Genomic DNA, 25,957 nt, shown 5'->3' with positions numbered 1-25,957 from the left:
CAGCAAAGAAAAAACATACAAAATATGAACATTTATAGGACTAATTTGCATGGAATTTTGAATTTTGCAGGGGAGGGAGGAGTTGGACTGGGGAATGAGGAGAAAAGGAACTTACCACAGGGCTGTTGTAGAAATGTAGCGCACAAATTCTGTAAAAGGCAAGGGATCTGATGATGCCCCACAACTTCGGCATACACACTACAAGTAAACAGGATGTTTTTATTTTCACAAATTCATAAAATTGGAAATAAAACAGATAAAGTTGTAACACAAAGATCTTACCTGTTCATATAGTGTCATAGCAAACTTCTGATGAGTGATGCAGGATTTAGAAGTGCACATGTCTGTTTCACAGCTTGGCACAACGTGGAAATGAATTCTCTCAAGTATATTTTCCTAAATGAAATGACGACGTTGTAAATAGCTGGATTTTTATCTCTTATCAATTCACTTTCTGTGAACATTACCAGTAGTGTATTATTCCGGCCACCGCTCCTGTTAGCTCCAGCAAATTTACCTCCTAAATGTTGGCAGGCAATTTGCATTGATCACTATCCTGGTTCATGACAGCCTATACTCAATCAAAGTTTCTAGCATTAAGAAAACAGAACTGCAAAATAAAATTAGTGTTACCTGAGTGGCCTTCCAGACTTTGGTCTCCTTTGTAAAAAGTCAATTTATAAGCTGGGACCAAAGTTCTCCTTTCTGCAAGAAGTACCTTAAGGGTATGCCTACACTGCAACATAAGCCCGGGCTCAGACTCAGGCTTGAGCCCAAACCTCCATTCCATCTACACACAAATTGCTCAGACTCAGCTCAAGAGTCCTAGGGCCCTGCAGAGGTGGTAGGTCTGAGCCAGAGTCAAGCTGGGATCCAGGATTCAAACTCTATTGCTATGCAGTGTAGATGAAGCCCCCTCGACTGGGGTCCCAGAAGTCCACCAAAAGTGTCCCACAATCATAGAAATGTAGGACTGGAAGGGACCTTGAGAAATCATCAAGTCAGCTGTGACAACCTAGACCAAGTAAACCTAGACCACCCTGATTGGTGTTTGTCCAACTTGTTTTTAAAAGCGTTGAACAATGGGGACTCCATCTCTATCCCTGGAAGCCTATTCCAGAGCTTAACTACCCTTATACTGTAGTTAGAAAACTTTTCCTAATAGCTAATCTAAATCTCCCTTGCTGCAGATTAAGCCCATGACTTCTTGTCCTACCTTCAGTGGACATGGAAAACAACTGATCACCATCCCCTTTATAATCCCTTGGGCCAACTGCCTTTGTCTTCTCTATCCCAAGAATTTCCAATTGACTCCAGAGAAATGAAAGCAACCCCCTACTAGTGTAGTTCACCAGTTTGGTGAATCTGCATTTAAACCATTGTCACCTACTCGGTAGTAGAAGCAAGGCTCAATGGCATAATCATCATGGATCAGTGAGAAATACAAAGATGGAACAGAGACGCAATGACAGATGATAGCTGATGTCTATGAATGCAAAGAAGTTTCTTGTCTCCACCACTATGACAGTCCAGATAGTCTTGTGAGAAAGAAAGGAGTTAATCTATGTCAGATCTAAAAACTAAGCTCAGGTCCTGTGTGGGACCTTCACCCTGCCATGAGAAGCCAGGGAAACCCCAAGAAACATGACCCCGTCCCTTTGAATGCATGGCCTCATCCAGCATGGGAGGAGCTAGAACTGAGGCAGAGACCTGGAGAAGTGTGTAGTGGGGTCAGAGTGGCCTCGCATCATATTTTTTCCCTCTTTTACTCTGTTTACAGGATGGAGGGGAGAGCTCTGTATTTTCCTCTGCTTGAAGTGTCTGCATCACAGGGTATCATTTAAGTCTCTTCCCCCCACGCCCCCGCCGAGCACTGTTAGGAGCGGTCATCATCCTGAGGGAAGCGCTACCAAGGGGCTTTGTACTGGGTGTGCCTGCCACCCAGTCTTTACTCTGATGGAGGGCAGTTCATTCAAGGACTTTGAGACAGTGGATGGAAGACGCTGAATGTTTTCTTGAAGAGAAGTCCCTTCCCTGATTCAAGAGCAAAGAAGGGTGTTGAGGTTAAAGACCTGGAAATGCTCTATGGAAGAGTTGAAAGTCTAGTGCTCTGGCTTCCTCCTTGCTCAAAGTAATATTGCTGGCAAAAGAACTCTGGTTCTGAACATAGGAAGGAGCTCTGTGGCACATTCATACTGAGAACTGGCCTCTGGAACTGAAGAAATCTACCTCTTGCTCCTTCCCTCACCAGGCTTTTGCTGGTCCCTGTTGACTTCCCAAGAGATCCTGTTATAAGTTTCTCTTCCAAAGATCCAAACAAAGGCTCCCAGAAACAAAAGTAAGCCAGTATAGTGTGCCAAGCTAGATGATGATAGTGTTAAATCTCCCCTTTCCTATCTTGGGTGGCAGGTGTGAATTCTTCTAGCAGCACTGGTACACATCCAAGAGACACTGGATTCCCTGTGTGGTGTGATCAGGAAACTTTGTGGACTTGGCTTCTCTCCTAAAAACTTGCAAATTAATCTATTCACCCATCTCCTTCTGCCCAGAAAAGACTGAGGCTGTAGGCAAGGCTTTGTACCCGTTCCCTGTACATGAAAATAGTAGTGCAAGTCCAGGAGCAGAAACACTTTGTGCTCAGACACTATGGTGACCGTGGAGGGGGGGAACCCTACTGGAACCACATAGAAACGTACTCTGCTGTTTGTGGTACTGAAGCTGTCCAGAGTATCTAGAACAGAGGTGGGCAAACTACGGTCCAAGGGCCACATTCGGCCCATGGGACTGTCCTGCCTGGCCCTTGAGCTCCCGGCCAGGGAGGCTAGCCCCCGGTTCCTCCCCTGCTGTCCCCCCTCCCCCACAGCCACGCCACCGTGTGAGCGGCGCAGCTTGCGCCCTCCCACCCACCTCCCAGGCTTTCCAATAAGCCAGTACTGCTGCTGTGAGCAGCATGGTAAGGTGGCGGGGGGGGGTAGATAAGGGGCAGGAGGTCCCAGGGGGCAGTTGGATGGGTGGTTAGGATGGGGTGGGGCAGTCAGGACAGGGAGCAGGGGGGTTGGATTGGTCGGGGGCAGTCAGGGTATGGGGAACTGGGGGGTTGGATAGGCATGGGAGTCCCGGGGGGCCTGTCAGGGGGTGGAGGTGTGGATAGGGGTCGGGGCAGTCAGGGGACGGGGGGGGGAGGGTTTGGATGGGTCACGGGTTCTGAGGGGGCGCAATCAACGGGCGGGAAGTGGGAGAGGGCGGACAGGGGTGGGGTCCAGGCTGCAGAGGCCCTCCATACAGTTTTACAGTTTGGCCCTTGGGCCAGAAAGTTTGCCCATCCCGATCTAAAAACTGAGGATACACCACAAACTGCAGCAAGAAGGGTCAGTGCTAGGTCGGCACAAGTTGTCGAACAGCTAGCGGGTGGAGCTAATCAAGCTAGAAGAACCAAGAGCAACAGTGGCCCAGTTGCAGACTGGGAGTGCTCCTTGCAGAAAATTAATCTAATTATAGTAGGCTATAACATGAATCAAAATGAAATACTATTAAGCTTGATATCAATCTTGTTAATCGATACAAACAGCACCTCAGTAACCAATTACTGTAATTAGTTACTAGATCACTTCCATGCAATCAGGTATCAAATCGGTGCATTACAAACAAGAAAGTTTTTCTAAGCAATCTTTACATTGCTTTTCAGAGTATGAGAAACAGGGCCAAGTCCTCAGAATTCAATGGAGATGTGCCAATTTACACCAGTAAAGAACTTGGCTCACGTTGTTTCAAAATGTCTTGTCCCATCAGTTTCATTATGAAATATGAAGGAGAGTAGTAATAATTTAAATGAAGCAAGCAGTAATTTTTTTATAAAGCTGCTCTGAAAATCTTAACCATATTGGGACAGACGGAATGTTTACTTAACAGTCATGTAGCACTACATGGACACAAGGTGATTTATTTTCACTAAGGAGCTTACAATCTAGATCAATTTACAAAAAAAGGAGAGAAAGTGTGTCAGCCATCCCAAATTTGTGCATGGAAAACAAGAGTTGAAATACAATAAAGATACAAGTCATTCATTGAGTCTACAAGCCATTAGAAACAATTTGAAGCTACTGGTACAATAGTGTGCCCCATCAGGGATGACAGGATCTGTATGAAAATTTAAGACTCTCTCTACATTAATATTTTTTCAGGGATCTCCCACCAATGCAATGAGCAACTTTAGATGACAGCATGGTTAAAAAAAGTCTATCTTTGTCTACATTAGCATTCCCACCATTGGTTCTAGTACCACTCTGGTGCTAAACAATAGGAGGATTTCAGATAAGATTTGCCTACATGAGCATTTAAGACAGACATATAACCTCATACCTCAAATCTATGATCAGCAGGCACCATTTCATGTTATATAATATTTGAAGCAATTACCTTTTGTGGACAACCCTCATATTAAATGAGCTAAACACCAGGCAACTGACTAGTCTACATGTCCAGCGAAATATTTCTTAGATGTGTGAGCTATGTTTTAGTACATGAAATACAAACAGAAATGGCTATGTCACACTTATTTAATCTAATGAAAATGTGAGTATCTTTCACTGTGTTAAGCACATCTCATTGATCAAGAGTATACTGTATTTCATTACATTAAAATTAGCAACTCAGTTGGGTAATCTGAAGAGCACAGTTCAAGTCTTAGAACTGCTGACTGGGTTCAATGCTCTTTCTGTACTGAACAGCTTATTTTGAAAATTTTTGTTCAAGATGGTACTTTCAACTGGAGAGGAGAAAAAAAATCACTGGTAAATGCATAATATCCACTTGGTAAAAAATAATCAAACACTGTGTTGTACAAGGGCCTTAATAAATAAATATAATAAATCCTTCAGGACCTATTCCACTACTCTGCAAGAGTAAACTGTCAGAGTTTAATGCAAGGAGCCAATTTGGCAATGTACCAAAACAAAACAAAAAAAACCCCAAGAAAAACTCTTAACAAGAAACAAATTAACACCATTGTAAATACTTACAAAGCATTCCGCTGCATCATCCATTAAGCCAAGCTGAAAACGCTGTTCATCTTTAAAGCTTTCAGCCAAGGCATGCCTCATATTATCTGATGGTAGTGCCTTTTCTCGACTGTGTTGAAACTGTGCAAATATTGTCTGGAAGTAAGTGAAATGATTGATAACTTCACTGACATTTCTTTTTCATATTATATCAGCACAGGCCAACAATTCATAAATAAATGTTACTGCTGAAAGGAAATTAGGCCACTGCATTTAATACAAAATTCTGTTTAAGTAAAAAAATCACATTAGCTTTCTTTACCTATCCAATATTAAATGGATATAAAAACATACAATGTAGTAATTGTACATTTTGAAATTGATCGATCGTTTCCTTCCAAATCAATCTCATTTCTGTGTTTTTGCTGAGATGTGGTCTATTATACACTTTACTCTGACTAAGCTGAGCCATATCATTATAGAGCAGGCAAGCAGGTTTTACACTTGGCCTATTAAAATCATAAAAATGTATAGAACTGTGATTAATACTTATTCACGGCTTTTATACTGTCCATATTTATAAGCTTACTTTATATCTTAGTCACTAAAATAGATAACGCATGGCTTGCTAACTATCAGTTTAGCTTTACAGCTGGTGTGCATTCCACATGGATGAAATGTTAGAGTAACCTGAGCATTATTTAATGAATGACTGATTTTGTAAAAATAATGTAAATAGGTAGATTATAAAAGATACACCTCTCTCTAAAATGGTAAAGAAATATGCAAAATACTTGTTTAGAAATTATACACTTCCCCCGTTAGGGATGGCTACGATCAGCACCCCATTTGTTTTGTTTTTTTAACAAGAAGTTTGTACAGGGATACTGAAAAATACTATAAATATGTCCGTTAACTGCAGAACCAGTGAAAGTTATAAGAAGCTGGGTCAGCTGACGCTAGAGTTAAGTATACTGTGGGCGCGTGCTTGAAATAACTATGGAACAGACTTATTGAAGGTTACATAAAGACTAAATAACTTTAGCCCAGCAGAGGTATTTGTATGTAGTGGTCTAGTTATTCAAAGCTAAAAAACTGAGGGGACATGAAGTTAAGCAGTTGAAATAATTTGAGACATTAAACAACAGGCAAAAACTAAGGTGGTAGGTGAAGTCCATTTCTAGGAATTAGTTTTAGGTTTCAAATTCTTAGTCTTATAAGGAAAGTCATATCAACTCTAAATTCTCCACTTCTTTGGATGCTCTGTCCAACAGATCTTCAGATACAACAGTTAAGCTAGTCTCGGACATTCATGAAAAAAGGTGATGCTACAAACCATATTCCAGTTAATATCAAAATGGCAGTACAATATTTAACTTCTCCCCTGCCCCCCAAAACACCAGTTACGATGTTATTACTTTGATAAAAATTACAAGCAAGGCCTCCAGAAAATGGAGGTTAACATTTATAAAATCAAACATTCAGTTCACTTTGATTTGTAAATATTTATCATGTGCCACCTCTCTGCTCTGCCCGCTGGTTCAGTTTTTGGATCCATCAGAGTATTAAACTTAAGAATCTTGAGATCCTGTATGAGAACAGGATTTTTAATAATTTAAATGCCTTGCCACTTCCAAGAAACACAAGCAGTAGGCAGGGTTGTATAGATAGTCACACTCATGAACCAAAACAAAGATTTTTAGGTCTACCTTCAAGCCTTTACAAAAGAACAACTGAATAAATTCTGAACAGAAGAAATACAGAAAACCTTTGGGAATTTCTCCCCAAACCCCCACATGTAGGACAAAGTGTTCTTCCTATTCTCTTATTTTTACCCCTCCCATTTTGTTTTATTTTAATCACCCTCTATACCTCGAAATCCAAATCTTGTTGCCTGATTTCCTTTCAACTCCCTTTCATTCAGTCTTCACTTGCACCATTCTAGTCCAGTTGTGCTGCACAGCATGTAATACTGCTTGTTCAGAGGCACTTTGAAACCCACACAGCCCAAAGGAAATGCAGCTGACAACCAAGCTGTTCTGCTCCTTATCTGTGTGCTGTACACACACCTCGGACCACAAATTCAGGCAGTACAACAGATAGATGTACTCCCAAAAAGCAGGGCTGTACTTACATACCAAGTAAATGTACCACAGGCAGAAAAGTATCTCTTCATTGAATGTATTTTTCCCCATATTCCATGTTGTATCAGCTACTCTTAAGTTCTACATATCACTACCCATTCCACATGATCATATTAGAATCTCAAAGATGTGTTTACTGTGGAATTTCAGTTAGCCAAGAACACACACAGGAATAAAAATCCACGCAAAGCATGTGAGGTTTCCCCTTAATCTTACTTATTTGGCTATTTCCCCCAATGTTAAACATAGGCAATCAAATACTACAATAAAGAAGGCAGCATAAAAAACATGGACTAGAACAGAACATTTGTTTATGAACTTCAAGGAAATTTTGATGCAGTTTTAGATGTAAATGTGTCAGACAATAGTTGAAATATTTAGATTTGATGCTGATGTACAAACATGTAGCACTTACGAGCTTTATTTTAATTATCCAGTAACTACGATAACTGCTCACTGCTTTCAAATGGGGAAAAATAACCCAAATACACTTGAAGTCGATTATTCAGTTACAAACGTCTTAGAACTTATAAAACAGGGTTACCTTTTGATAAGATATGGTCAACACACTTAAAACACAAGATTCCAAAATGGCAAACTGTATCATGCTAATTATTAACTTTCAAACAGTTTAAGTCATCTATACAAGGGACAAAGTTGGAATCCACATTTTGTTTAAAATATAAATGTGCCTCTGCTACATAGATGCGAACAAAATTTTGAAACATTGGCTGCAATTTACATACATCTAGAGATCAACTCCTCATTAGTAAGGTCTCTCTCCACAGCAGACTGAACACGTGTACCAATGGTTAGTGTCTGAAAAGTACTACTTTATTCTGATGAAAATTAGTCTCCTCATTTCATGAAATAGATAGAAAAACTGGAAGTACAATTTGATTTAACTTCCATTTGAAATATTCAGTATTTACCTTTAAAGCACAAAATATGCAAGCATCTCCCTGACAGATATGTCCAGTTAGGCCTCTTAAACTCCGTCGGAATATGTCAAGCTGCCATAAAACCTACAAGAAAAATAAAGTGGAACAGAAAATAAGGATCCTAGTCCAAGGACTTCTTACCTAAAAATGTAAGATTCATTTAACCATATTTATTAGACTATTTTTTTTAACTTTATGTGGCATGTACAATATTAGCATAATAATTACTACAAGAAATAAAGATAGATGCTAAAATGAATAAAGTACATTTGAAAAAGTCAGAGTACAAAATACTTTTATAGGTGGGAGGAAGGGGAAAGGGACAGAAAAAACAACACACTCCTCCTCATAAAAGGACATTGTTGTCTATTATCTCTCCTCCGAATCCTCTGTTAACATCTGTGGATTGGTGGGTGGTAGGACTGTCTAAAACTATAACTAAAAATGGACTTTGGGTTTAATTTTAGGGCACCCTAAGGGAAAAGCAAAACTAAACTGAACACAGGTCAGGTTGTTCCCGTTAAAATGAATGTAAAGCAGCATATTCATTCTGCTGTATCCATATCATTCCATGTTGGTTTAAATAAAAATACAGCCAGACAATTTAAAAATAGTAACATTTTGACAGCTGGCATAGATCCATTGATGCTGCAAACTCTTTGTCAAGGGACAAAATTGCCACCATAATCTAAAGAGTACTGCAATGTAGTTACGCTGGTATGATCTAGAAGGCTACACATTGTTTGTATTGTTTAGCTTTTTACATGAAACTGTTTTACAATAGATCTCACTAAAGTGTAGTACAACAAGAGACCGATGTTCCCTTTCATCCTTTTTAAAGATAGAGTAAATATCAAGAATAGGAAAGATGCCCTACAGCAGGATAACGAAGGACAAACAGAAAACACAGCAATATGCATGTTAAAAATTGAATTTCACTAAAAAATTTGTTTGACATCAAAACCTTTTGAGATCCAACACTACTCAGACTGATTTTTGTTGGTATTCTGCCCACTGGCAACATGGGAAAGGTTATCATATATTGTGGAACTAGGTTTTCTCCCACGCTAACAAGGGCTTTTTATTGGGCTGGCATCACAGTTAGGAGAATAATATGCATTTGTGGGACTGACCTACAGAACATAAAAAATAGCTCTATATTTAGGCACAAAATAGCTGCCCTCTGAAAGGAAGTTTATCACCAGGAGAATGCCTTTAAGCTTTATTTATGGTAAATTTTGAAACCTACGATGGTATTTAGAACATGTTGATAGATGAACTACAGTTCTAAAAAACATGCAGTATGTAGCAAGACATACACATGTAAGAAAATTTTTAAATATATTTTTAATATATATGCTTTTATACAGCAAAAGCAAATCTATGTTTTATTTCCTTGATAAGAAGGGAACATGGAACAAGTTTCTGATCATAGATACTATATAGATTTGTTGCTATATACACATGCCTGAGATTAGAATCAGGTCTTTGACCAAAAAAAGGATAAAACAGAATTCATTCCAAGGTACCAACAAAAACAATTTGGATTAAGCAGCATAGATTTATACACTAAATTCTCAAGTGACAGTAGTTTAGGTAAAAAAGAAAAACCCTGGTCCAATTAAGAAAGTTGTCTGGTACACTTTGTGAATTAATATGACTACAAACATATCCTGCCCAACATAAATTCAGTATGGATCATTATCAACAGATTAAGAAAAGCATGATCACAGTCAAAACCATAAATGAAAAACTTACTGTACTTCTACAGTGCAAGAAACATATACATTACATAAAAGCTTTAAGAGCCTTTCAAAAAGAACAGATATGTATTCATAATACAATTTTCTGTAAACATCAACTTGTTTACCAAAAAAAAAAAAACACTTGTAAAAGTGGTGACAATCTTTTCTTACCTGTACAGCACTGTTAAGAAAGCAACTGTTTTGTCCTGGCTCATTTAACAAGCCTTTGGTAGGGGCCAAGGACAACATACTTCCAGGCTGATACACTTTTCCAAGGTTACCCGCAGGTTTCCGCAAGAACTTCGCCCACGCCATTATTTTTTTAAAATGTATATAAAATCAAGCTAGTTGCACTTTTAATATTTTTAAGGATATGATGAGTGCAAGGCAAAGAAGGACGACTTATGAGAAGTGCCTTAAAGTCATGGCATTCTGTTCAGATAGCACAATGGCATCCACGTAAAGAGTTTGTCTTCTGCAGCTATTGGCTATTTATCAGGAACAGTCTGTCAACTGAACTTGTAATCCCACAAAAAGTTTTGGAGCTTTGGAGACTAAAAAAGAATGAAAAACCCATAAAACTGATGATGTCCTGTTAAGATTAAAATATTTTGAAGGTCCACCTTTGTTAGAATGAAAGTTCTTGCTGAGCATGCCACGCAGTATCTGACCTTTCCTTCTAGGGATGTCTTTGTTTCAAAGTATTACTGCAAAACACGAGTTGGAAGAGAATTCTTAAACACTATGGCCTTAATATATTACAAAAATAGAAAATTCTTGTCTGGTTTTATATTGCTGTTCTCTCATTTCCTTAAGTCTTCCTTTTCCTTCTAACAGCATAGGGTCTCTCCCCACTGGTCCATGAAATATATTCCAGTAGAGAAAACTCCGTATTTTATTTCGTTATTTTCCCAGTAAATCTGTAACAGAGAAAAAAAAAGTTTTAAAGTACGTCCTTTAGAACAGTATGTTAAGAGAATAAAACCAGGTAACAATTAAAGGTAAATGGAGTTTCATAGAGAGAGGAGTTAAACACTATTAAATGGAAAAAGTGTTAAGATGGAAAAGGTCAATTTGATGTGGTTCGGTATTCATCATAGTCCAGATATTGTTTGTTCTATTAAGACCATAATCAGATTAGTTTGGGTGTTGACTTCTGAAACCATATAGCACAGTTGCATGAAATCTGTTTTTTCTCACTTAGGACCTCAAAGTTGAATTAATATTGGGTTGCCTTTGATAAGCTGTACATCATCATGTCAGGGTTCCCTCCCCACTCTGAACTCTAGGGTACAGACATGGGGACCGTGACATGGTGGCAGCACAGTGGGATCATTTTGAACCAGAAGCACAGACCTTAGGATTTTAAAAAGAAAATATTTTTTCTTTTGGATGCTTGAAGTCAGGGAGGTTTTTTTGTTTTGTTTTTAAAGGACACTTTTGTTTTTAGCTGAGAGCAGCTGGAGGGTTTTTTTTTTTTTCCCCTTCTTCTTCTCTACCTCAGGGCGAAGTAGTTAAGCTACAGCAAGGTAATTCACAAGCTGGGTTTTGTTTTGGTTTTTTTCTTCTCTTTTTCTTTCCAGCTCTCAGGTTAGGCTAGATTAAGCGCAGGGAGGCTAGGATGACAGAAAGTGATGTCCAAAAGAAACTAGATTTAGCCAAATTGGAAGCTGAAGGAAGAAAGAACGTACATGAAAGACAACTGGAATTAGAACAGATGGTGATTGATGCACAAGTGGCCAGAGAAAAGCTGCTACGGAGGAGAGGGAAAGAGAGAGGCAGCATGCTGAGAAGGAGAGAGAAAAAGAGAGGAAACATGAACTGGAGGTGATGGCGTGGAAATGACAGAACCCTTCAGCCACTGGCTCCACCTCCCCAAAAATCCACACATGGGAGCGACTATGTCCACAGTATGATGAATCCAGTGATACTGCTGAATATTTCGTCACCTTTGAGAGACTGTGTACCCTCCATGCAATTCCTGAAGATCACAAGATGACCACATTGGTAGCAAAATTGACTGGAAGAGCTCTGGACATATTCAACAAGATGCCTATTGAGGATGCTTCTGACTATGGTAAATTTAAGGATTTGGTTTTGAAGCAATTTCAAATTACACCTGAAACTTACAGACTAAAATTTAGAGCCCTTAAGAGAGGGGCTGGACTAAGTAATGTGGCTTATGTAAACCAGATGAAGGATTTGTTAGATAAATGGGTCAAAGGAAGGGGTGTAACTAGCTTTGAAGGAATGTGGGATTTGGTTGTCTATGAGCAGTTCCTGACTATGACCAATGATGATGTAAAACAATGTTTATAGGATAAGAAAATGGACTCAGCAGAAAGTCTTGCTTCTTATGCTGATCGATATGAGCAGTCCCAGACTGCCAGAGAGGCAGGGCAAATGGGAACATAATGGATGGAGATAGCAGAGAGGAACAACCCTGGTCACAGTTTGGGGGGATAGCAGAAGGGGCACCCCAAGACCACCCCATACTACCGGGGGCAGCCCCAGGCCCCACCGACACCCCAAGGAAAACCTCAGATACCTTATCATCCCACCACACCATTCTCCAGCAACCCACCTCGCCCCAGTGACCAGTCAGCTGGGCGATGTTTTAAATGTAACGAGCTGGGGCATGTAAAGGCCAACTGCCCCAAGAAACCCAATGGATTGCAGTTCATTGCACCGGGGTCACACCAAAGGTCCTCAGGCCCAGATGCCTCCCAGATATCCTCAGAGTGAAGGGAAACTGTGAGTGTGGGCGGGAAGGTGGTTATCGCGTGGAGGGACACTGGAGCACAGGTGTCAGCTATCCACCAGTCCCTAGTGGACCCCAAATTAATCAACCCAGAGGCCCAAGTGACGATTCAACCCTTCAAGTCAACCTCTTGACTTGCTTATAGCCAAGTTGCCTGTCCAGTACAAGGGCGGGTCAGGAATGTGGACTTTTGCAGTCTATGATGATTATCCCATTCCCATGCTGCTGGGGGAAGAGTTGGCCAACCATGTGAAGCTAGCCAAGAGGGTGGGAATGGTCACTCTCAGCCAGGCTAAGCAAGCCTTCACACCTCGCTCTGTTCCTGAGCCTTCTACAAGGGCCCAGTCTGTGTTACCACAAACCCAGACTGAGGTGTTGGAACTGGACCCCATGCCAACGTCTGCAACAGCAGTAGTGGATCCAGGCGCAGAGACCCAGCCAGAGCCAGTCCCAGAACTGGAACTGGCAGAGCAACCAGCAGCAGAACCATTGCCAGCACTGAATCCAGCGCTTCCAACCCCATCGGCAACTCCAACACCAGAGGGCACCACCAAGCCCGCACTGGCAGCAGCAGCTAAACCTGCACAAGAGGCTCAACCGGAGCCTGAAACACAACATAGTGCACCAGCGGACAGTGGTTCACAGTCAACAGAAACAGTCCCATCACCTACATCGCGTTCAGAGGGACCAAGCCCAAGTCCACAATCCAGTGAGGAAGCCGAGCAGGAAGGAGATGAAAGCCTCCAGGGAGCTTGGATGGCAGCACGGAACAACCCACTGCCTCTCAGCTCGTCTAATCAATCGCAGTTTGTTATAGAAAGAGGACTTTTATACAAGGAAACTCTTTCTGGTGGGCACCAGGAAGACTGGCATCCTCAAAGACAGTTGGTAGTTCCAACTAAGTACTAAGTAAAGCTCTTGAGCTTAGCCCACGATCATCCTAGTGGCCATGCTGGGGTGAACAGGACCAAAGACTGTTTGGGGAAGTCCTTTCACTGGGAGGGAATGGGCAAGGACGTTTCTACCTATGTCCAGTCTGGTGAGGTGTGCCAAAATGTGGGAAAACCCCGAGACCAAGTCAAAGCCCCTCTCCAGACACTCCCCATAATTGAGGTTCCATTTCAGCAAGTAGCTGTGGATACTCTGGGTCCTTTTCCAAAAAAGACACCCAGAGAAAAGCAGTACATACTGACTTTCATGGATTTTGCCACTCGATGGCCGGATGCAGTAGCTCTAAGCAACACCAGGACTAAAAGTGTTTGCCAGGCAACAACAGACATTTTTGCCAGGGTATGTTGGCCCTCCAACATCCTTACGGATTTGGGAACTAATTTCCTGGCAGGAACTATGAAAAGCCTTTGGGAAGCTCATGGGGTGAACCACTTGTTGTTACTCCTTATCACCATCAAACAAATGGCCTGGTGGAAAAGTTTAATGGATCATGGGGGGTCATAACACGTAAGTGAGCACTCCAGTGATTGGGACCTAGTGTTGCAGCAGTTGCTCTTTGCCTACAGAGCTGTACCACATCCCAGTTTAGGGTTTGCACCATTTGAACTTGTGTATGGCCGCAAGGTTAAGGGGCCATTACAGTTGGTGAAGCAGCAATGGGAGGGGTTTACGCCTTCTCCAGGAACTAACATTCTGAACTTTGTAAACAACCTACAAAGCACCCTCCGAACCTCTTTAGCCCTTGCTAGAGAAAAACCTAAATCATGCCCAGGAAGAGCAAAAAGCCTAGTATGATAAACATGCCAGAGAACATTCCTTCAAAGTAGGGACCAGGTCATGGTCTTGAAGGCACTCCAGGCCAATAAGATGGAAGCATTGTGGGAAAGGCCATTCACGGTCCAAGAGCGCCTGCGTGCCGTTAACTCTCTCATAGCATCCCCCACCTCAAACCTAAAGCCTGAAGTGTACCATGTTAATTCTCTAAGGCCCTCTTATTCCAGAGAATTAAAGGTTTGTCAGTTTACAGCCCAGGGAGGTGAGGACGCTGAGTGATCTGAAGGCGTCTACTACATAGGAAAAAGTGACGGTGGCATGGAAGAGTTGAACCTCTCAATGACCCTCTGACATATGGAGCGACAGCAGATCAAGGAGCTGTGCACTAGCTTCGTGCCAGTGTTCTCAGCCATCCTAGGACAGACCAAACGGGCATACCACTCCATTGACACAGGTAATACTCGCCCAATTAGAGCCCAACCTTACCGGGTGTCTCCTCAAGCCAAAGCTGCTGTAGAACGGGAGATCCAGGATATGTTACAGATGGGTGTAATCCGCCCCTCTGGAAGTGCATGGGCATCTCCAGTGGTTCTAGTTCCCAAACCAGATGGGGAGATACGCTTTTGCGTGGACTACCGTAAGCTAAATGCTGTAACTCGCCCAGACAACTATCCAATGCCACGCACAAATAAGCTATTGGAGAAACGGGGATGTGCCCAGTTCATCTCTACCTTAGACTTAACCAAGAGGTACTGGAAAGTACCACTGGATGAATCCTCCAAGGAAAGGTCAGCCTTCATCACCCATGTAGGGCTGTATGAATTTAATGTGCTCCCTTTCAGGCTACGAAATGCACTCGCCACCTTCCAAAAATTTGTAGATGGTCTCCTAGCAGGATTGGGAGAATCTGCAGTCGCCTACCTTGATGTGGCCATCTATTTTGATTCATGGGCAGAACACCTGGAGCATCTACAAAAAGTCTGAGCGCATAAGAGAGGCAGGACTAACTGTTAAGGCTAAGAACACCAGGTGGGTCAAGGAACTATCAACCCCCTACTGGTTAAAGTGAATGCTATCCAAAAGTGGCCGGTCCTAAAGTCAAAGAAACAGGTCCAATCCTTCTTAGGCTTGGCTGGTTATTATAGGCGATTTGTACCGCAATACAGCCAAATCGCTGCCCCACTGACAGACCTAACCAAAAAGAAACAGCCAAATGCAGTTCAGTGGACTGAAGAGTGTCAGAAGGCCTTGCACCAGCTTAAAGCGACACTCATGTCTGACCCTGTGCTAAGGGCCCCAGACTTTGACAAACTTTTCCTAGTAACCACAGATGCGTCCAAGCGTGGTGTGGGAGCAGTTTTAATGCAGGAAGGACCGGATCAAGAATTCCATCCTGTCGCGTTTCTCAGCAAAAAACTGTCTGAGAAGGAAAGCCACTTGTCAATCAGTGAAAAGGAATGTTACGCCATTGTGTACACGCTGGAAAAGCTACGTCCATACGTTTGGGGACAGTGTTTCCACCTGCAAACTGACCATGCTGCGCTGAAGTGGCTTCATACCGTCAAGGAAAGTAACAAAAAACTTCTTCGGTGAAGTTTAGCTCTCCAAAATTTTGATTTTGAAATACAAGACATTTCAGGAGCTTCTAACAAAGTGGCTGATGCCCTCTCCCGTGACAGTTTCCCAGAATCAACTGGTTAAAATCGTCCGTGAAATGTGGAAAATATTGTTAGTTTTTATATAATCAGTAGTATATCTAGAGGTGCATGTGTCTTACTAATTCTGTTTTCTCCTAGAGCTCCAGGAAGAAGTCACAGCCAGTGTGGAGCAGGGTGTCCAACACCACCTATGATTTGGGTGGGGCGGGGGGGCTGTCATAAGCATACAGCTAAGGGTAGCATAAAATCCCTCCTTTACCTGTGAAGGGTTAATCAGTTCCATTAACCTAGTTGGCACCTGACCAGAAGGACCAATGGGAAACGAAGATACTTTCAAATCGGGGAAGGGGAAATTTGTTTGTGCTCTTTGTTGTTCTCTCCAAGACAAAGAGAGAGACCAAACAAGTAATCCAGCTCCTACTGAATGATACTATTTCTGTAAGTAATAGCAAGGAAATGCATTAGAGTATCTTTTGTTTTAGCTTGTGAATTTCCCCTATGCTAAGAGGAATTTCCCCTATGCTAAGAGGGGAATCCTCTGTGTTTTAAATCTTATTACCCTGTAAAATTACCTTCCACCCTAATTTTACAGAGGTGATTCTTTTACTTTTTTTCTTTATTATAAAGTTCTGTTTTTAAGAATCTGATTGGGGTTTTTACTGTCCTAAAAAGCCAAGGGTCTAGTCTGTGCTCACCTTGTTTACTCTCAAGCCTCCCCAGGAAAGGGAGTGAAGGAGTTTGGGGGGATATTTTTGGGAAACAGGAACTCCAAGTGGTCCTTTTCCTAAATCTTTGTGGTGGCAGTGATACCGTCCAAGGACAAGGAAGAATTTGTGCCTTGGGGGAAGTTTTTAACCTAAGCTGATAGAAATAAGCTGAGGGGGTCTTTCATGCGGGTCCCCACATCTGTACCCTAGAGTTCAGAGTGGGGAGGGAACCCTGACATCACTACTCAGTAAACGTTTTGATTTGATAATCCTAATGTTTCTTTGTGTGAAATATCTACTGATAAATATTTGTTTTTTTTTAAAAAAAATCAAAACAGATGATAGGGATGGATTTACTTGATACCAGGTTATACTGTATTCTCATTATTTCATAGAATTGTCTATGAATGTTTTGAAAAACATTTCTTTAATAATATGGCAATTGGGTTAGCTGAATTCTCCTACATTTTGTACCAGTATCAATTGAACTGGCCACCTGAGTACTCTGTTGTCACACCTCGTGAATCTTTGCATCAGTTCTGGCTTCTCAACGTACAGCCACGAAGTTGTTACTCTTGTATATGCATTATATGACAGCAAGAAGGTTATCATCGTTACATATTCAGAGCCAACATTTTAAACTCAAAATACTGGATTATCCATTTAGGTCTGCATCACAAAAGTCACTGGCATACTATAACTTACTTATTTCAGAGAATAGCCCAAAACAAACCCAAGGATTAGCTGCTAGGCAAGAAGAATTAAAAGTCATGTGTATAGAAAAGAGAAAAGGAACCAGGGATAAAAGTTCTTGATGGCAGTGAGGCCAGGAAGCCAGAATTTCACCCCAGATCTTAAAGTGCACATGAATAAGCTACTAAAAATAATATACTAACGGTTTTGAAAGCGCAACTTCATCCCTATAATCATCTTTTCCCCCATACTGTGGCAACCTTAAACGTCATTTAAGTGCCAATTAAGGATTACAATTTTTGTTTAGAATGCTGTAAAGAACAGATAATTGTTTCATCCAACTATGTAGTCCCAACAAACATTTTTATGGCTAAACAATTCAACATCTTTTAAACTGTAAAGAAAACGAGACTGCATATGGAACCAAAAATATTTGCCTTTCAAAAACATCCCTAATGAGAAAAAACTTTGCACCCCTAAAATTATCTCCCTTTTTATTCCTAGATTTCCTCCCATCTGGATGCCTCATCTTTAAAGGGCATATTGGAACTCTGTGTTAGTAAGAATCAATAACTGGAACTTCACCAAAAGTCTGTGTTGACTAGTGCATAACCCCATGATTTTGGTTTACTGATTTTACTGTATCTTAAAAATGTAGGAAACAAGAAGCATGATCTACAACTGCATTGAGCAAAGAATTTAAGAGATTTCAATATAAAATTTAAATCTCTATTTAAAAATGACCTCAAAGTCCATGGTAATAGGTTATTACCAAAATGTGATGATTTCATTTTCCTTAAGATTATTTAAATATACCCAGAAGAAAAAAAAGCTACAATTTAATAAAAATTGTGAATGCAAACCAGTTTAAGAAAACATCTTATAGAACCTTAAAATTATTAAAACAAAACACCTGAACGTGAGAAAATTCTAAGGGGAGAGTCTTATAGTGAAAGTGTCCTTCGTTACGTAACTGCCATTCTTCCAAAAAGGAGCAAATGCAATTTAAGCAAAGGAAGACAGAGATGAAGGTAACTGCATAGTACTGATCAACATGAAAAAGGACTTCTGAAGTCAAGGCAAGCAGAAGTGACAACAGATATGCAAAGTATTGTTGTTACAGTTGGAAGCTTTACTGTGAAACATAAATAGATAATAATGGAACACTGCACTAAGGAGGAGTTCAGAGAGGATGTAAGGAGAGCAGTGCTGCAGAGGCCAATGTCACTACTCAAGGAATCAGCACTTCAAGGGCTTTCCTAGCACACTGAAGCAGCAGTGCTACAGAAGACCCGTGGTGCACCAATACCTCAGCCCAGAGAGAGAGAGAGACTGACACACTATTCCCATAGCACTCCTGCCTCTGTATGGTAGAGAGCTGATGCAACAGTGCCAGGGAATTCAGATCAGAATCCAGAACTACCCTTATTGAAGGAAAAGCTGAAATAAAAAACTACAGTCTTTTCAGTTAGTGTAAATCTAAACATTCTTCCTTTTCCCCCTCACAACTATCAAAAGTCTTTGTATATTTCTGGGTATAAGATTTGTGTGTGCATACTAGAAAAATATACCTAGCTTGTGATTGGACTGGAACGAAACAAGTACATACATTGTTTCTACAACAAAGTTATGCCAAAGAATTTTCAAAATAAAGGAGTGTTTAATTCCGAAAACCTTATAGATTTGTGTATAGCGTTTTACAGATAGCCTAGAAACAAAAATCTTCCATGATGTATGTATTCCTTTTCCCTAAATTTGATCCAACAACTACAAAGACTCACTGCAAGAGCTGCATCAAAACAAATTCTACACTCACTGTCATGGCAATTCACAATTCTCACTCTTATCTAAGACTCCACAGAAATAAAATGAATTTGACCAAAATAATCACATCAATGAGATGCATGTTACGTTTCACAATGCTCTAATGAAATTCCAAAGTAAATTTACTGTCCTGTTTCAGTAAGTTTTTTCTGCAAAGTCAGGGATTCACCCATAAGACATAGTGATACTATGTTCACATCTAAATTACTAGTACTACTACCTCCAAGAGGGAATCTAAATAAGATTCCTAGGTCACATAAAATCTATAAACCTGTAACTAACACTGCAATGATAAATCTGGAGAACTGTCTCTTAAACCACCACTTTTATATAACAATATGCTCAAATTACTGTTTCTCCGAATACAAATGAGCAAATTGGCATCTGTTATATTAATTCTTTAAATTGTTTGTGTCAACCTAAGAAAGAAGCCAAACAAGTTGATATTTAACTGCATATCAAACATTTTAGAGGTCCAAGAACAGAATGCCATAAGACTTGACTGACTGTGCAATCCTCATGATCATGCACCTTAAAAGATGCTCCCACAATTCTTCCCCAGGCAAAAAAGTCTGTTCACTTGGAGCTGCACCTCCCTCCAATTGAGCATACAAGCCCCTCACCAGCTAGATAGAGGTCTAGTAGAATTTTGAATCTATTACCCTACCTCTCCCACCTTCGCCAGCATGCTAGAGTCACCGAGAACCAGCTCAACACAAGTGACAGGAAGAACTTGAATGCCCTGAGAAGGAAGCCTTAGTTCTATTACCACTTAACAATCTGACCAATGACACCAGTCATCAGTGGTGTGGAGCGGCTAGAGTCACCTCTTTCGTGTCCACAATAACACCCCATTGTTATTATTCTATATTATATAAATTCTGGTTACACAGGACTTGGTTTAGAGGGAAGTAAAAGCAGCTGTAAAAAAACAAACAAGTATAACAAATGGAAGAAAGGGGAAATTTATATTAGTGAATATAAATCAGAAGTTAGGAACTGAAGAAAACTGGTAAGCGAAGCAAAGGGACAGAAAAATCTATGGCTAGCAGAGATAAAGGACACTAAAAAGCAATTTTAAAAATATATTAGGAACAAAAAAGATTCGGACAACGATAATTGTTCATTACTAGATGGAAAATGGTACAATTAATAATAAATAAAATAAAAATACAGAAGTATTCAATAAAATATTTTCATTCTGTATTTGAGGGAAGACAGATGACAGTATCATATGGTGATAATCCAGAGATACCAGTGGAATGCAAAGAATATGTTAAACAGAACAGAAACCACTAAAGTCAGACATTTTTAAATCAGCAGGTCCAAAAAACTTGCATCCAAGAGTTTTTGAAGAGCTGGCTCAGACGCTCCCTGGACTATCAATGTTGATTTTCAATAACTCTTGGAGCCCTGGTAAAATTCCAAGATGGGAAGAAAGCTATTGTTATGCCAATTTTTTAAAAGAATAAAAAAGGACGACCATACCAGCTTGACCATTGATTGAGCGAGTTAACGGAGCAGCTGATATGGACTCTATTAATAAAGAATTAAAGAAGGGGCAAATAATTAATGGCAATCAACATGGGGTTTAGGAAAACAGATGTCAAACTAACTCGATATTGTCTGTTGATGAGATTACAAATTTGGTTGATAAAGGTAACAGTATTAACTCACAGACTTCTGTAAGGCATTCGACTTGGTACTACACAACATTTTGATTCAAAAACTAGAACATAAAATTAACATGGCACACACTAATAGATTAAAAACTGGCTATCAGATAGGCCTCAAAATGTAACTAAATAGGAACAGTCATTGAATAGGTGCGTTTCCAATGGGGTCCCACATGGATCCGTTCTTGGCCCTATGCTGTTTCACATTTTTATCAATGACCTAGAAGAAAACAAAATCATCACTAATAAGGTCTGCATATGATAACCATTAAGGGAACGGTAAATAAGAGAGGGAACAAGCAGATCGTTCTGAATCAGTGACATCACTTGGTAAACTTGTCAGAAGCAAACAATATGCATTTTAATATGGCTAAATGGATACAGCTACGAACAAAGAATGTAGGCCATAACTTATAGTATGGGAGGCTCTATCCCAGAAAGCAGTGACTGACAAAAATTTGGGGGTCATGGTGGATAATCATCTGAACATGAGCTTCCAATGTTATTCTGTGGACAAAACAGCTAATGTGATCCTAGTATACATAAACAGGGGAATCTCGAATTGGAGTAGAGAGATTTACCTCTGTATTTGGCACTGGTGTGCCCACTGCTAGAATACCATGTTCCAATTCAAGAAGGATGTTGATGAGGTTCAGAAAACATGCCTCAAAGGATATGTCTACTCTGCAATGAAACACCTGTGGTTGGTCATGTCATCTGACTCAGACTTGCGGGGCTATAACATTTCAGTTTAGACATTTGAGCTTTGAGCAGGGGGTTGGACTAGATGACCTTCTGGGGTCCCTTCCAACCCTGATATTCTATGATTCTATGATTGAGGTGTGGGCTAGAGCCCAGACATCTACACTGCAATTTTATAGCCCCACATGTCTAAGTCAGCGGACATGGGTCAGCTACACGTTTTATTGCAATGTACACATAAGCTGAACAGACTGTGCTCTTTGGGTATCCAAGAGGTTAAGGGTGACTTGATGATAGTCTAAGAATCTATACGAGAACAGATATTTAATAATGTGCTCTTCCTGTCTCTGCTAGACTGAACACCACACTCCAACAACTGGAAGTTAAAGTCAGACAAATTCAGACTGGAAATATGGTATACACTTTTGACAGAGAAGGTAATTAGTTGCTGGAACAATCTACCTAGGGACATGGTGAATTCTCCATCACTGAATTTTTAAATCAAGATTATATGTTTTCCTGAAAGATACCCTTTAGGAATTATTTTGGGGAAGCTCTATGACTTCTGTTATACAGGGGGTCAGACTAGATGATCACAGCAGTTCTTTCTGCTCTTAGAATCTATAAATCTTATACTGTGTGCAACCACTATTGTGAGGAAGACATTAAGCAACATGACTACCATCTGTCACATGTGTTCTCTCATCCTTTCCACAGCATACACACAGTGAAGTAGGGGGTGGGGGGATTTTATTTATATAGAGAGACAGAGAGAAAGAGAGAGAAAGACATGTTACTATGCTTGTTAGAGAAGGCAAGGTCAAGGAAAAGAGCCTTGCACTTCCGAAGGTGGTGTAGTCTGTGATGGTTCTTAATTCCTGCGGGCATTGATTCCAGAGTCATTGGCCAGCCTCTGAGAAAGCTCTGTCTCCTGCAGAGATGAGTTCACTCTTACTGTAGAAAGTTGCACTATGCCAGAGGAGCAAAGTTGTCAACCATAGTCTTCATTCCAGAGCTTTTGGCAGTCTTTCAGATACCCTGAGCCCATGTAACTGAGCACCTTAAAGAAAAAGGACCAAAACCTTGCACTTGACCTGATATTCTACAGTAAGCCAGTGTTTGGATTGGAGAACTGGACTGATGTGTTTGCAGTAAGCCAGTAATACTGAGGAGACAATGCTGCAGCATTCTATACCAGCTGAGTTTCCTAAGCACTGAAAGGTCCATGCAAAGATATGCTACATTGCTGTACTACAGTCAAGATGATGAAGGCATGAACAACTGAGGCCAGGTCATCGTTCTCCAGGAAGGGATGGAATCTTCTAGCCAACCAAAGGTGGTAGGATGTTGCTAGGTGACAGCTTTGCATCAGTGAGGAATCCAGGAGTACTCCTGAACTACAAACTAATTTGACAAATTGTGAGCAAGTACCTTCAACCAATGGAGACTGCATTGCAGCTGCAAACTCTTCAGAATGCTTTTCTTATCCCATTAGAATAGAATAGCAGCAATGTAGCACTCAGGGACCTGGGCTTCAGCCTCATGCGGTGGGGCTTCAGCTTTCTGCCCTGGGCCCCAGCGAGTCTAATGCTGGCCCTGCTTGGAGGCCTCCCTGAAACTTCCTTGAGGCCCCCTAGGGGGCCCCAGATCCCTGGTTGGGAACTACTGTTCTAATCCATCTCCCCTTGAGCAGGCAGAGTTAAGTATACCTAGACCATTCCTGACAGGTATTAGTTTAACCTGTTCTTAAAAACCATCTCCATCTGAAGCCTCAGCAATGCTCAGTAGACAACAGCAATGTATCTCCTTGTGTTTTACATGCAACATTCTTGTGAATACAGAATAACATTGGTCCTCTTTCTTTCTCTCTTTTTTTCTCGGCACAACAGAACATTCAATTTGTGATCCACTACAACCTCCTGATTTTTTTCAGCAGTACTACTGTCCAGCCAGGTATTTCTCATTTTGTAATTGTGCGTTTGATTTTTCCTTCTTAAGTGTAGTACTTTGCACTTGGTCTACTGAATTTAATCTTATTTATTTCAGGCCAATTCTCCAATTTATCATCAAGACCATTTTGAATTCTAATCCTGTCCTCCAAACAGCATTCAACCCTTCCCACATCGGTGTCCCCTGCAAATTTTATATGCATACTCTCCACTCCATCACCCAAATAGTACCAGACCCAAGGCAGGCCGCTCTGGGACCTCAGTTGACATGCCCTCAGAGTTTGAAAGAGAAATATTAATAACTACTCTTTGTGTATAGTCTTTCAATCAGTTGTGTACCCACTTTACAGTAATGGTGTAAATGAGGTATTTCCCTAGTCTGCTTATGGGACTGTGTCAAAAGCTTTACTAAAGACCAGATAGCTCATGTTTACTGCTCCGCCCCCACCTGCAAATGCACTATAGGATGCTTTGGCAGGATTTGTTCCCGACCAAATCAATGCTGGCTAATACTTATGACCTTATCATCCAGGTTTGAACAAACTTTTATAATTTTGTTCCAGTATTTCTCCGGGAATCAAAGTTAGTCTAACTGGTCTATAATTGCCCAGTTCCTTTTTAGTCCTCTTCTTGAAGAGGACTAAGAGCTATGCTCTTTGCTCACTCCAGTCCTCTGGAACCTCACCTATCCTCCACGAGTTCTAGAAGATAAACACTAATGGTTGCTTTGTCTAGTTCCTTAAATACTCTAGGGTCAATCTAATCTAATTTACATATTCTTTAACCTGTTCCCCTATTCTGGCCCAAGAGCCTTCACCCTTGTTAATATTGTGTTAAGCATTAATTGAGTTAAACATTAATCACCTTTTAGAGAATACCCTGTATGTTGCTTGGGTTCAGCTTCAATTAACTATTCTTCATCCACAAGCTAATCTTTTCCAAGCACTGGACCATCCTAGTGGTAGTGCTACGGTCACACATAGCAATAGTGTAGCTGAAGTTGCGTATCTTAGTTCAAAACCCACCCCCATTGTAGCCCAGGCCTAAGGGTATGTCTAGAGCAGGGAGATGGGTTTTCCAACTCAAGTAGACATACGCTTACTAACTCGGCTCAAACTAGCACTTAAGAATAATGGTGTGGCTGAGGCAGCATGGATGGTAGCTTGGCTAGCCACCTGAGTGTATACCCTGGGGGTCAGGTGGGATGATTGATTGTATACTGGCGGCTAATCCAAGCTCCCGCCCTTGCTGCTGCCACCACACAACTATTCTTAAGCACTAGCTCAAACAGTTAGTGCATGTATACGTACCTGAGTTGCGAATCCCATCTCCCAGCTGCTGTGTAGACATACCCTACAAAAGTTGTCACTCTTATGTTAGCTTTGAATAGGAAATCACACACTTTTAAGCTTTTGAGCAAAATATTGGCTTAGAATACCAATTCCATTCCCCAAGTCCCTGCCTATGTAAAACAAAACTACCACTGAAATAGGAAATCAATAGCATATTTAATCTATTTAAAGTACAGTTATTCTCCCATAGAAGTTCCAATGTTCTACCCTAAACTGATAACGTAACACCAATTTTCCATTTGTTTACTTTGAACAGAAATGAAGAATAAGTTATATGGTTTACAAAGTAGCCTAACACATTTCATTAGGACTCCACTTTAGAAATACCCATCATTGCAATGCTGAGCAAAATTTCCCCAAAGTAACAGGTCATCTTTGGATTTTGTCATAAAGAGACAAATTTCCACTTAAATAAAAGTATCAGCACACAGTTTAGTACAACAGCTTTCACCAAAGTCTCTTAACAACCTCTTTCTGTTCAAGTCTCAGAACTGGTATTCTTTGCCTTCCTTGTGTATTCAACACAGTTAATCATGCTCCCATTTGAAATTTTCTCCTGCCTGGGCTCTTATTCTATCTTCCTGCCTCTCTAATCATTCAGCATTTTGGTTTCAGGATCCTTCTCATCCCCATTCCAGCTTTCAGTGCAGGTTTAACAGGCTCAATTCTTGGCCCCTTCCTCTTTTCATACCACAACCTCTTTTGCAGATCTCATTCGAAGACATGCCTTTATAACTATAATCTTTACACTAAATGATTCACAAGCTTATCTAAAATATTGGCTGGGCATCCACAAGGGTATGTCACAGGCCATCAGATTACACTCAACACAACCAAAACGGAGCTCTTTATCTTCCCCCTACAAGCACTCCCCACTTACACCATCATCATCCCTCAAGTCTGTAATTTGGGAATCCATCTTTGACTCGGACCATTTTCTCAACATGTGGAAGGTTATCTAAGTCTTGCCACTTCTTCCTGCACAACATATTTAAGATGCAGCCTTTCCTCTCTGTCCATACAGCTAGAACTCTGGTCCAGATTCTCATTTTACAGCTTCAGTACTATAACATCCCCCTTTTG

The 25,957-nt window shown here is 40.8% G+C and overlaps 1 protein-coding gene across 1 annotated transcript in view; it reads right to left on the bottom strand.

Annotated features, from left to right (window-relative positions):
• Nucleotides 1-25,957, bottom strand: part of USP53 (ubiquitin specific peptidase 53) — a 59,945-nt gene that overhangs the window by 30,582 nt on the left and 3,406 nt on the right. Inside the window, exons 2-6 of the mRNA XM_048847134.2 lie at nt 9,999-10,747; nt 8,074-8,166; nt 5,019-5,153; nt 283-396; nt 116-198 (exon numbers count right to left, since the gene is read on the bottom strand). Coding sequence (XP_048703091.1) covers nt 116-198; nt 283-396; nt 5,019-5,153; nt 8,074-8,166; nt 9,999-10,142 — 569 coding nt within the window. The 5' untranslated portion in view covers nt 10,143-10,747. The remainder of the gene's footprint in view (nt 1-115; nt 199-282; nt 397-5,018; nt 5,154-8,073; nt 8,167-9,998; nt 10,748-25,957) is intronic.

The sequence above is a fragment of the Caretta caretta genome, chromosome 4, assembly GCF_965140235.1.
Source record: "Caretta caretta isolate rCarCar2 chromosome 4, rCarCar1.hap1, whole genome shotgun sequence".
NCBI lineage: Eukaryota > Metazoa > Chordata > Testudines > Cheloniidae > Caretta > Caretta caretta.
This window is presented reverse-complemented; position numbering and strand designations above follow the sequence as displayed.